Source organism: Polyergus mexicanus, unplaced genomic scaffold, assembly GCF_030449975.1.
Source record: "Polyergus mexicanus isolate NDT 795.1 unplaced genomic scaffold, iyPolMexi1.0 SCAF_24, whole genome shotgun sequence".
Taxonomy (NCBI): domain Eukaryota; kingdom Metazoa; phylum Arthropoda; class Insecta; order Hymenoptera; family Formicidae; genus Polyergus; species Polyergus mexicanus.
The window spans coordinates 1,110,805-1,124,257 of NW_027223344.1; the positions used below are offsets into that span (position 1 = coordinate 1,110,805).

Genomic DNA, 13,453 nt, shown 5'->3' on the forward strand with positions numbered 1-13,453 from the left:
TTTCCAAACAATTTAAAAAAATATTAATTATATTTAAAAAAAAACAACAATTATATCCTCCTTGTGTATAAAATCAGATCGGTGGAACAATGCTTTAAGAATTAGAGCGTTAAAAGCCGCAAAACACAATTATTTAAGTATCGATTATTTAATCAGTATACGCGGATTAACAGAAATTTTGTAAAATTCATTTACAATTCATAATGAGAGACACACAATGCTAACATAATAAATAACATTATTAAATTTTAAAATTTCCAGTCATTTGCGATCATTCTTTGAAATGCACAATAAACAGGATACACTTTACAATTATAATTTTAAATAGCTATGTATGCATATAAAAAAATTTAATTAGTATATAATATATGAAAATAAATAGTTAATTATTATTTTTATTATATTTCAATGTTTATATTTATTATTAAAAGTTATTTGCTTCATGCAGAAATAATCTTATTAACTATCATGATTTTCCATGCTCCGCATATATATATATATATATATAAAGATATATTAAAAATATTTTTTGTACATATTTTTTATTTGATTTGAAATATCCGCATGAAAATATTCGTAGATTAAAAAGCGGAATCAAAAAGGAATACAAATTTTTTGCGTAATATTTATGCATAACATAAAATTCTCTCTCTTTACGTTTCTGTGAAAAAAGCTTTAAATAACATTTAATTTTTCGCTATTAAATAATTCTAAATATCCTTCCCTTAATATGTTTCTATGTTGCATCATAGTTTTACAGCACATTGTAGAAGGCAATCGACGGATATAGAATACAATACATTCTATTAGTACCTGTGTTTATTGAATCTAATAAAACAAAAACGAGAAGAAAGAGAAAAAGACGAAGACATCGCGTTAGCTATGGTCGGTACGAAGTGACTCGTGTCGCATTTCCGATCAGGAGACCAATTATTTTCAAGAGGAAAAACGAGGTAAGAGGCGCGAGACGAGACCGCCGCCGTGGAAGAAACGTGCGGCAGGTCTGCCGTTGGCCAATTATTCTTCGCGATGGACGAGACGATATTTTTAAAACGGTCCAAATATGATAATTGACGACTGTCGTGGCAGATAGGCAAAGGAGGAAACACTCTTTTAAATTCATAATTTATTCTACAATTTTTTTTTTTTTAGTGGAGAAAATTATTTTTATTTTATAATTTAATTCTATGCTTTATTATATTTTCTGTTTTCTATATTATGTCGTTTTTTTTACATACACAAATTTATCACTTAATATCATTTCCTCTTAAATTAAGGAGATAAACGCGTTATCTTTGCGCGTATACGTTCATTAATTAAATAAAGCTCAATTAACGTCTGACATTAATCTCTTATCTTACCAGGTCATATTTTCTCTCTGTGATATATTCTTCCCTCATGTGAGATAATTTGGAATATATTGCAAAACTACTCGTAATAAGAGAGATGTTTTGTTTACATTTGTTTACATATGCATGAATGAAATGTCATACGTGTTAATAAAACTCGATATACATCACCTTTGGATTAAATGGGATGTACCATATATATCGAGTTCTGTAAAATATAAAACGTAGGAATCAAGGATTATATTATGAATATAAAAGAGATCTTTTTACGATACTATATATAACGATAAATACTATTCAGAATTAAAAAACAAATGTCTTATTTCTGTGTATCTAATTTTATAAAGATCAACATTTTTGCTCGGAATATCTTTTATCATAGTGAACGACTTATAAAAATTGCAGTTCGCATGTTCTCTTCCCCTTCTCTCTCTCTCTCGAATTGTCTTTCTCTCACCTTCTCTCACCGTTACAAATGATTCAGCAAGCCTAGTTTTCTGAAGCAAGCCCTTTTAAAATGTGATTTACGTTTTTTTTATGTCATGTATATCTTCAAAACGTTACTCTTATATGCATAGCTGACTCTTCGTAGGGTTGTTGAATCATTTGTAACATTTCTGTTAGAGACTTCTCTAATTTAGCACAGAATTTAATGTTGGTGTATCGTCAAGCGTTTCTTCCATTACACCGATTTTTAAATAAATTTTTAACACTACTTTGCATAACTGTGTCTCATTAATTATTGAACCAAATAATTTAAAACTTGCACCAAGTGTTGAGTATTGAGTTGTAAATAACCGTCTAAAATAGCAGCACAAACGGATCAAACGGAAATACGAAGCGAGTCTCAAAACTTTATTGTACATTGCTCGTTCTGTTTCTTGTTTCTTTAATAGTGTATGAGATCCAATCTAAATTATCGTATAATATTATACATGTGTTGCTTGTTTTTTCAAAACATATCTACATCGCATCTCTTTTAATCGAGGAAAAAAAGGAATATCTGCGATATAGTTAATCTCTCAATTATAAAGTATATTTTTCCTCTCTCTTAAGTTATATATTATATTAGAAAATTATATATTGTATAAAATAACCCTCCATGGGTACACCTTGACGTGGTGGAGTGGCTTCAGTACCTGGACGGTATGCCTTAAGGTCCTAAGGGTCCTCGAGGTTTACTGTGAAGGGGAAACCAAGTACCCAGCGTCGTCGTTGCTGTCATCGTGCCGCGGACGGCCCGCCGTATCGTTGGTGCTGTCATCGTGCCGCGGATGGCTTGTCGCGTCGTCGGCACCGTCATCGTGTCGCGGACGGCTTTCGCGTCTTTCGCGTCGCGTGTCCGTACAGCATTGCCACGAGTCGCACAATGGCTCATATGTGGCACGCGCATTTGTGCGTTGAACGCACATTAGTGCGTCGTCGTTGCCGTCATCGTGCCGTACGAGCAACGATGCGTCGCGTTGTCGCGGTATCGCGTTTTCGCGTCGTCGCGTCTTCGCGTTGGACTTTTATCTCGTTTTCACGATTGTAACCGAGGATCATACTTTGTTGCCGACTAAATGGGATGTCTCTCAGCGTTGCAATCGTTAATATATTAATACCTATTAATATAATTAATTTTATATCAATATCTGTTAATATTAATTCTATATTAATATTATATATTATATAAATATTTATGTATTAATAAATTTAATATATTAATGTAGGCGCAACGTTAAAACGCCTCAGTATCGCGGCTGAGGTGAATGCCGGCCGCGTAGCAACGTATGTTCGTGCATAGTATAGATGCATGTTCGCGCGGTTAATCTTGAACTTCGGTTCGAGAATCGGCTGTTGAGGGCACGTTCTGCTCCGACGAACGGTTCGGCCCGAATCGGTTAGAGTTCGGTCGATTGTTTTGGAATCATCGTTAATGGGTCCCTTCTCTTGTACCGTCTAACAGCACATTGTAGAAATACTAAAATGTTTGGCATCTGAGGAGTCGGCTGATCTAATTAGGTTCGATTTTCGCTCGCTAGAGAAGTTGATCTCCCGCTTTCGAAGTGCTAGATTGTTAGCACGTAGAAGGTGGGTATCTTCATTCTCGACCCGTCTACCAGCCTTACGATAAACCCGGCTCAGTCTGTATGATAGAGACTTGGTGGTTCGTATGAAATCGTTCCTAACGATGTTCTAGTCGGCCCTCGATGGGAGCAGGCGCGGGTCAAGAGTCGAGCGAACCCCATTCGCGATTATTCCATCGATCGATTTCGTCTTCTTCCGCTTCCGCTTAACCTTTGCTCGAAGTAATCGGTGAATTCCCGACCTGTCGACTCGAAGTATGATTCTCACGTGAAGCGGGGTTCGATCGTGCCGAAATTCGAAAGTGCGGGAGTGTCGTTTAAAGTATCGCGCGTATAAGTGCGGAAGTAATCTTTTAATAAAAGTGCGGGAGTGCCGTTTAAAGTATCGCGCGTATAAGTGCGGAAGTAATCTTTTAATAAAAGTGCGGGAGTGCCGTTTAAAATATCGCGCGTGTGAATCAACCTGAGAGGAGGAGGAGGCCTAGGAGAGGCATCGGGCACCGATGGAACAACCCTATGGTAAGTAATTTGTTATTTGTATATTAATTATTTATTCATTGCGTACGTGCAATTTAAATTAAGCAATTAAATCGCGTGATATTTGATTTTTTATCGATGACTTATTTATGATTTAAACAAGAGAGAATTAGAGAAAAAGATTTTATATATGAAAGTTATAATCTTGTTTCTATTTTTAAATTATAATTTTTATACGAGAGTTATTATTAGAGTTATTAGTAGTCTTTTTCAAAATCTATAAATTTATTTTATTCATCTGCTCATTATTACATGCATCGAATATAAAATTCAATGCGCATAATAAATTTTTTAAATATTAATTATTTTGAGTGCTTCTACAATTTGGATCTTCTATTTGCATGTTGCAGATCAACGTAACGACCTTGACATTCTGAGAGGAGGAGGAGGCCTAGGAGAGGCATCCTGCACCAGCGGAGCAACCCAAGGGTGAGTACTTGTTATTTGTATATCGATTGTTAAAAATTGTGTACGCGCATTAATTCAGTCTCATTATTTGAATGAATTAAACAAGAAAAAATTAGAAAAAAAGACTTTTACATAAGTTCGATATATTCCATTATTAAAAAAAAGTACTAATACTTTTACATAAGTCCAATAAATTCCATTATCAAAAAAAAAATATTCTAAAATTTATAAAATTGTTTTGTATTTATGTATTTGCTTCTTATCGTACGCATCGGATACAAAATTCAGCACGTAAAATAATAATTTTTTGAAATATTAATTATATTTTGAACGCTGCTATAATTTAGATTTTATATTTGTATGTTACAGACAACGTAGCCTCAAGACCAACTACTCCGCTGCTGCGCATCAATGCCGGTGAGTGATGAACTTAATTTTATTTTGAAGTAACGGATTCGTAGATAGTGTAGATGCAAATGTAGATTGTAGATTGTAAATAAATCTGTTACTTCAAAATGGATGGGCTAGAATAGATGAAATCAAATAACAAAGTACATTTCAATAGATTTTTTAATGTACATTAAAGTATACATTACAAATATAATTCAAAGTATAAATTAAAACAAAAATTTGAAAAGAATATATTGTAAAATATTTTTTTAATTGATATATTTTATTTTATTTATTTAATGAAGAAGGCGCTAGGAGTAATTTTATTAATTATATTAAATAGTAATAACTTATTTTTATATTGCGCCGATTTTATCCTAATTTTTTTATAGCCCATCCATCTACATTATCATGTCAATGAAAGCTTTGTTTTAATTGATATAAAGCCAAATTATCGATTTATTAAATTATATAAGATACATATTAATTTTAATAATTTTATTAATTTTATTTTAATATAAATTATATATTATTATAAAGAAAATATTATATAATTATAAGAATTTCAACCAATTAATTTTGATTGAGATAACTTGGTATTATATTAATTAAAGTAAAATTATATTAAAACGATATATGTGACAAACTGACGTAATGTCTCACGATCATAAATGAGCATAAAATTACGCTCATGCACCGGCGATAATAATTAGCCGGTAACAGAAGGAATATTTTTCTCCTTCGGGATTGGTCTCCGTTAGAGGTCGAAGCTACATCTCTCTGGTTAGATGTAGCCAAAATGAATATGGCCAGGATCAACGAAAGGTAAATCCAACTGGCCCAACGGAAGCAGCATACGGTGCATTCTGCGGAGGCGATTAGGGTACATGATTGAAACACGAGAGTAAAGCACGCGATTAAAATTTCGATGATTCCGGATTCACGCTGGATTAGCCAGTAATAGTAGGATTGCTAGAACTATTAGGACTATCTAAACTTGAAATAATCATTTAATTTCTTAAAATTTTTAAAGAATTAAATGCTTAGAGACTATTAAAATATTGAAGAGAGATAAGCAAAAGAATATAAAACATAAATAATATAAAATTAAAGTTTATTTAGCATGCCTTTTTTAAAAGCGGGCTCTATTTCAGTTTTTCTAAACATTTATAATTACTTCATTACTTAATCAAAAGTACTATTCGATAAATATATTTTTTATATTCTGATTTGTCAAGAGAAAATTATTGCAAGCAAGATTTTGTTATTCTCTATATAATGTTACATAGGAGAATTTTATTTTCCGATATAATCTTTGTATCTATTAATTAACTATTAAAAGTATCATATAAATATATTACATAAAACAATTTATTTATCCTTAAAATATAGTATTCTAAACAGAGCAGATAAATCTTCACAGAATAGAAACATCTATTGAGCAGAGATAATGAAGTATCTAAGGGACGAAGGGTTTTTTACAGGATTAAGAGATTATTACCTATCATATATAGTTATACATATATCGCTGTCGTTGTCACATCACTTTATGCAAGTACTTATATATTTTTTTCTATGTTTTTTATCGATTGTTTATTATTATAAAATCTTACAACGGCGTGTGAATAATTCTATATTGTTACAATTATGTAATCGTATCAAGCACGCTATAACGGGCAAAGCACGTAAACTAAAGCCGACAGTTTAATGCGATTATTGTATTGTATAAGTTGGTGTAAAAAGGGACACGAATCCGATAGCGATGTGGCTAATATGTATGAAATACATTTCTGTGATAAAGCTGATTATGACCTTTACTTTGAAGTCACGGAAGTAATTATTCGGTCACTTAAACGTTCATGTTAAGAGAGAATTTCTTAATATAAAAGAGAAAAGATTTTATTTTTGTTTATTAGATTTTATTAATCACTAAAATGAAAACTAGAATTAAAAATTTAATAACAGCTCTTGTCTCAAAAAAATTTTGTATTTTTTATTCGGCAGCGATGTTTCTTTATCATTTCTTGATATTATTTATTAATATTATTAGTATAAAAATGTGATATGTTTTATATTCGTATAAAATGTTAAAAATGTGCTTTATTAGAAGGAATATTTAAATACATGTTTTTTTTACGTACAAATTTTCTTTTCAAAATTTTATAAATATCATTTACGTACGACAGTAATTTTAGAATTTCGAATAGTTTATTTACAAACATTAATAATAAACTTTTTTAATTTCTGTAAAACTGACAGCAACGCACACACAACACTATTATACATAAATAATATTAAAAGACGATAAACGTTGATATCGAATTAAAACTGCAAATAAAGAGAATGAAATCTGTAAAGAGAGAGAGAATGAAAGAAAGAGAGTAAAAGAGCGAGAGATTATTACGTTTTATCGAATATTTTATTACCAATACTACTATTACTACTACTACTACTACAGTATCGATTAACCAGCATTATATTCTTGCTCTTACTATCTCTTTCTATTTCTTGACAAGTTTGTAATTCTTGCAAAATTCCGCTGCTTACGGTTTTCTGACGAGGACAGCGTACTTAAAGTTAACAAAGATGCATTCGGATATTTTAGCGCCGACATGCGCATGGTTTATTAAATTTTGTTTTATGTCTCTCTGCTACAATGTATACGCCACGACTCTATTATATATCTTTATACAGCGTAAGATTTTATGCTCTTTGCACCGTTTGTTACATGACGAGCATCAGGGCACGAAAACTTCAAAGGCTGAGTTGCGGGCGCCAGCTTTTCTCTCGATTCGTCACAAAAGTGTGCGCGTCTAAGATACTTTCATCTCTCAATTCTGAATTCTCAAACTATTTCTGAAATAATTTATTAGCAAACTTCGCAATTTATTCGATTCACATTGATTATTTTTCCAGTAGCGAAAAATAGCAACTTTTCGATAATATTATTTTTCGGTCGTCTTTTGTTTCTCCAATACTATATATCTCTGTAATATAATATAATAGAGAATATTATAAACCTTTTAACGTTATCTTATAATTAGCTCTTTATTGGCAAAGATTTAATTTTTCGCAATCCTTTTTGACTGAAAATTCTTGAAAATAAATCCTGTTTGCAAAAAGAGATAAATGAGTTTTAAACGAGATATTTAAACTTTTGATCAGCGAAATGTTATTTCAGTAGAGCTTTTAATGTAGTTTCAGGATTTCATTGTAGCTATTGTCGTTCATATATTTGAAAGCTAATTCGAAGTATATAGTAATGGATAATGCGTTCAATATATATTCAAATATTTATGATGCTAATTGCGAACGAGTAGCCTAAAAGTAAACCAAATGGCATTATCCGTATTTTAATAAACATATGGTAACGTTATATTTAACAACTAATTGCTGCAAAATTTTTAAACCATTTTAAATATATGTAATAATTTCTATATTAGATTTTACTTATTGACAAGAAAATATATATCATTATATTTCGCGTATTTTTATTTAGCGATAAAAAATTAATGACTTTAATAACAATATTTTAAAAATATATATTATTAGTCATATATAAATTCATATTACTAGTTATATTCAGTTAATAATTTAAATTATTTGCTAATTATGAGAAATAGTTTAATTACGTTTTTCAATGTCCTTCTCGCTCTTAAATCCGTTCTGTATACTTTTGAAATAGAAAGGTTCTCAAAATCAATCAAAATATACATAACCGCGAGAAAATTACATCAAATATTCGCTGCTTGTTATATCAATATTTTAAAAGATGTTTTGTTTATATTTTATTTCTCGTTAATATAAATTCGTGTGTAATAAGGAAAATTAATAAAATATAATTATATAATGTGTTTTGTGGTACTCATCCATTATATGATATATATATGTATATTTCATATATGCATAAATGAGACTGATTGTATAAAAACTATTGCTATACGTTAAACTAAACTCATAAAAAAAGGTTTACAATCGAAAAGTTAAAAATCATAAAAGTCTATATGCCAAAACATCTCATCGTTTATTTTTCAGTTAGAGTTTGCGAAATACTCACTAGATTAACAGTAAATCAAACGATATAAGTAGAAACGCATCTATGTATCACGGAAGAAAAATATTTTAAAAATCTAATAAAAAAGCAACACTAAATAAAAACATTAAGAGTTTAAGTATCATTCACATTTTAAAATTTAAACTTGTCAGATAATATTAAAACTTATTGTTACAATTTATTGTTAAAACTTATTGTAACTTATAATTTAAATCGTGGCCCAAAAAAATGTTTAATAAGGCTATTTCATATATTGAAATTCATAATTTCTCAGAGTGTAAAGTGATTGTTAAAAATTTTCGACCTTTTATTTCTTTTATTAATACAAAATTCTTTTATTTCAAATAAAAATATTATCAGTTTGTTTAATTAATTTGATGATCCGGTACTTAGACCGGACTACCTTGCAAATAGTTTGAAAGATTTACAGATTTTTGCTTAAATATATAAATAATACATAATTAGATCTTATTGCACAATCTCATTAATTTCTGACACATAGATTTTTATAACTTTTAATTCTATAATTATAAATCTATTGCGTATTAAGATATTGTAATTTATAAAGATTATATTAATATTTACAAGTAAATTTTTGCAATTAAAAGTCGTTCTGTTAAAAAATATAAATCAAAAGTTTATTTGATAGCAATAGCTAAGAAATAAGAAGAGACAAAGAGAGAGACAACATAAAAATTATATATATATATTTGTATAAAATATTCATTTTTTTCATGTATGCATTATATCAATTACATCCGCAAAAAACTCTTCAATAATCAAAAATTTTAGACAAATTTCAATAATACAAAATTATACTATATAAAACATATATATATATATATATATATATATATATATATATATATATAATATAAAATTTTAGAAATTTGCCTCAAATCTTTTATGCAAATGTATTTCTAAAAGCTTCTAATCTCTTTATCACCTAAATCTGGTGAGCTCGATACTATTTCTCTTTCAGTATTTTCAGTTTTTTCTATGAATCCAATATTTTTCAATTCGGTTCTTCTCCTTCGATTTTTACATAAAAATTGAAATATTCTTTTAGATGATCCTCCTTCTTCGGCTTTTCTGTAAGATTTCAGATATTCTGTTAGATTATCTGCAGATACATTGTTCCATAATATCGTGCTTCATATGTAATTAAAAATTACCGGAATATTTTCTCTTTATTTATTTTCTGCAATACTTTTAATGTTTTCTTGTTGTTCTTGACATGCTTTTATTTCATCTTCTTTGTAGGAGTTCAAACATTTTGTTAGATCTTCTGGAGAACATTTTTTATTTATATCGTGCATCATCTTACAAAACATGGGATAATTTTCTCTTTGCGTATTTCCTGCAATACTTTCAATATCTTCTTTTTGTTCTTGATGTCCTTCTGCTTCAGCATTTGCGTAAACGATAAGTATGTCCGGTATTTTGTCTGAGCCGGTGTCGTCTTGCAATGTATTGCAAAACTCTATATTATTTACCATTAACTTATTAAAATTATGCAAATTTGTTGTCGAATTATCTTCTTCTTCTATATTTTCTTCAATGCTTCCAATATTTTCTATGCATTCAATGATCTCAGCACTTACATTATTTCCCTGTTTCTCCAGACGATTGCTTCTTTTGGCTTTTCTAAAAAGATCTAGTGGTTCTGATATTTCCTCGATAGCGGTGTCTTCTTCTGTTACATTATCTTCTTTTGTATAAAAATCAGATTTAAAAATTTTTCTCCATAAACATTCATTTTTTGTAAGTGTGATTTTGGCCCACGGTTCGCAAGTCCTTTCAATATATTTTCCTATGTCTAAAGATTTATAAAAATCTTTCAACGCTTGTGCAGATTTATATCTTATACTATCAAGAATAATATGTTTCATTGGTTGAAGAATTCTGAGTGTGTTTAGCGGGAAAAGCAGAATTTCGAAATTGTTAACTTTCACGGTGTTTTTTAGAACAATAAATTGAAGACTATTTTTAAGGAGTAAAAATACTTTACCGCTTACATTTGTTTTTCGTTGATGTTGTTTTACAAATTTTACAAAGTAATTATTATACCAATCTGCGAGAATTTCTTGTTCCTCTAACTCATTTCCTTGTAATTTAAAAATGAGGGGCGGTATATTTTTTAAATTTTTTGGAGCTTCTTGATGTGTATATTTATAAATACAAAAAGGTGACAATTTGTGATTACCTGTAGCATTTATACAAAACATAATAGTTATATTATCATGTTTCCACTTTTCTACATCAGCATCTCTTTTGTTTTTATAAAGATGTTTCCCCAATATCTTCATATCGATCATAGTATAAATATTATCTCTAATGATATTTTCTTGTTCCAATCGCTGAGTGAAATCTTGAATAAATTTTTTAGCTTCCGCTTTATTTAATTCGACTCTCTCATTCTGTTTCAAATTTTGCGAACTCTCAGGCATGTTTTGCAAAATTTCGTGTTGCTCCTTAAAATTTTGCAGCCAATGTTCTATGTCAGTTCTCGATGATCCACCAAACTTATTCACAACTTGTACCATTTTTCCTTTAAGCTCCGCATTGGAAGTTGTGTATCCCAATCGGTCTCGCTCTAACAACCAATTATATACTTCTTCATCCAAAGAGTAGTTTAAATTACCGTATTCCTTTTCTGCTTGCATTGTTTTTCGTTTCGCTAATTGATTTATTCTATCTGGCTTCCGTTTAACATTTATATATAATAAATTATATATCTGCTTTACTGCGTGTTACTGACTTTAGAAAGATTCCAAAAACTTTTGTCGCGCGACATGAAATTATCGAAATACTGACAATGACAATCAGTTGAAAGTTATTACGGTTAGTTGCTCATGAGAATAACTTTGCGAACAACCAAGGATAAAAATATTATTTAACAAACGTGTGTCAAATCGCTAACGGTAGTATTTTCTTATTTCCAATGTTTATTGTTTATACACAGTGATATTACTGCCTATGATTTATAATAAAGATAATATAATGAAAAAAGTACACAAGAAAATTGTATAGAGAAATTTTATTAAACTATGCATTATTTTGTATAAGAGGTCTTGTTAATTTTACCGGTATCTATTATTTTTAATATATAATAGATTCGAATTGAATAGAATTGAAACATATTTTAAAGTACTAATTTATAATATTATAATTTCTCTACAATAAAGTTGTTCATTATTAGTATTAAAGCGTGTAATGTAATATTGTTGAAAAGTTGTTGCGGGAAAGAAAATATAATCAGAAATTTATATCGCGCTATGACTGGCTTCAGTGGACGGTATACGCGCTTTTAGGTTCGTATATATTTTTTGAGATCGCATCGTCTTTTCTCAAAAAGATCCAAAATTGATACAAGACATAAAATATAGTTTTCGGCCTTGGCGGCGTAAACATGAGCACGCTATTATTGTTAACGTATTATGGCCTATCAATCGCACGGCGACACTCGAACAGTAAGGTAGTAAAGCGCGAGACACTCCGTCAAATTCTCTTTCTAAACGAAATCGCGATAAATATCGGGAAATAATTTGATACGATAAATATAAATTATCTTTTACCTATTTTAAATAATTATACCGCAACAATAAATTTCGAGGCACGTATTTCGCGTGATGTGTATTTGTGTTACATTTAATCAAGAGTTGAAATGATAGATATCAAAATTGTAAATGTAAATTGTTTTGTCGCGATGTTTCTTTCCCTTTATAAATAATAATTATTTCTCTAAAAATAATTAAGATTTAATTATATTTCGTCCGTTCTGCTTTTTCATTTAACTTTTCGACGATTTAAATATGATTCAGATTGAAAACGTATAAAAAAATAGTCGAATCGCAGGTCCGAATAATTAAAATGACGATAAGTTTCGAGACATATTAATTTATTAAATAATTGATCTATAATTTAAAATATTTGTATAGTTTAATATTCCGCTTGTTCATAATACGCAAAATATATTTTCGGTTGCGAATTATCAGTAACATGATATTCGGCCTTGGCGGCATAAACATTAGCGCGCTATTATTAAGGTATTACTACTTATGGTTAATCATTGTCACGGCGACATTCGAACAGTAAGGTAGTAAAGCGCGCAAATTCCTTTTCTAAACGAGGTCGCAACAAGTATCGGAAAATATAGGGCAAGCTTGCTTTATTATATTTATCAGTAGCATATTTATATTTTTCTCGACGATATGACTTTCTAAATTAACATTTTACGTTTCGCATTTATGATTTTCTTTTAATATAAATAAATAAATTCTTTTAATATAAATATATTAGATATTTTTTAAATATAAATAAATAGATTCTTTTAATATTAATAAATTAAAAAAGAAAGATAAGAAATATGTAAAGAGCGCAAGAGAAAGATACAAAGTTGCTTTGTGAAATAAAATATATATAAAACAATTCATATATTTTTCTGTACATTGTAAATTCAAACGATATTTTATCAATAATTATTTAGTATACAGATTTTTATAATTTAATTATGTTACCATCAATTTTTTATATAGAATGTAATTTACTATTATTAAGTTTATCAATTCATATTCTATATATATATTGGCTCTATGAATATAGCAATTTTTCAAATTATGCAATTGCATTCTATTTTTAGAATC

The 13,453-nt window shown here is 29.3% G+C and overlaps 1 protein-coding gene and 1 long non-coding RNA gene across 2 annotated transcripts; one reads left to right on the top strand and one right to left on the bottom strand.

Annotated features, from left to right (window-relative positions):
- Positions 1-2,462: 2,462 nt before the first annotated feature.
- On the top strand, positions 2,463-4,781 carry LOC138942920 (uncharacterized). Its single transcript, XR_011448399.1, has 3 exons — positions 2,463-3,937; positions 4,306-4,384; positions 4,733-4,781. It is a non-coding gene; the product is annotated as an uncharacterized lncRNA (long non-coding RNA).
- A 5,041-nt stretch (positions 4,782-9,822) lies between these two features.
- On the bottom strand, positions 9,823-11,473 carry LOC138942833 (jerky protein-like). The gene is made up of 2 exons (XM_070313304.1): positions 10,018-11,473; positions 9,823-9,899 (listed from the first exon to the last, which is right to left on the bottom strand). The coding sequence occupies exons 1-2, from the start codon at positions 11,471-11,473 to the stop codon at positions 9,823-9,825; spliced, it is 1,533 nt and encodes a 510-aa protein (XP_070169405.1).
- Between the last annotated feature and the right edge of the window lie 1,980 nt (positions 11,474-13,453).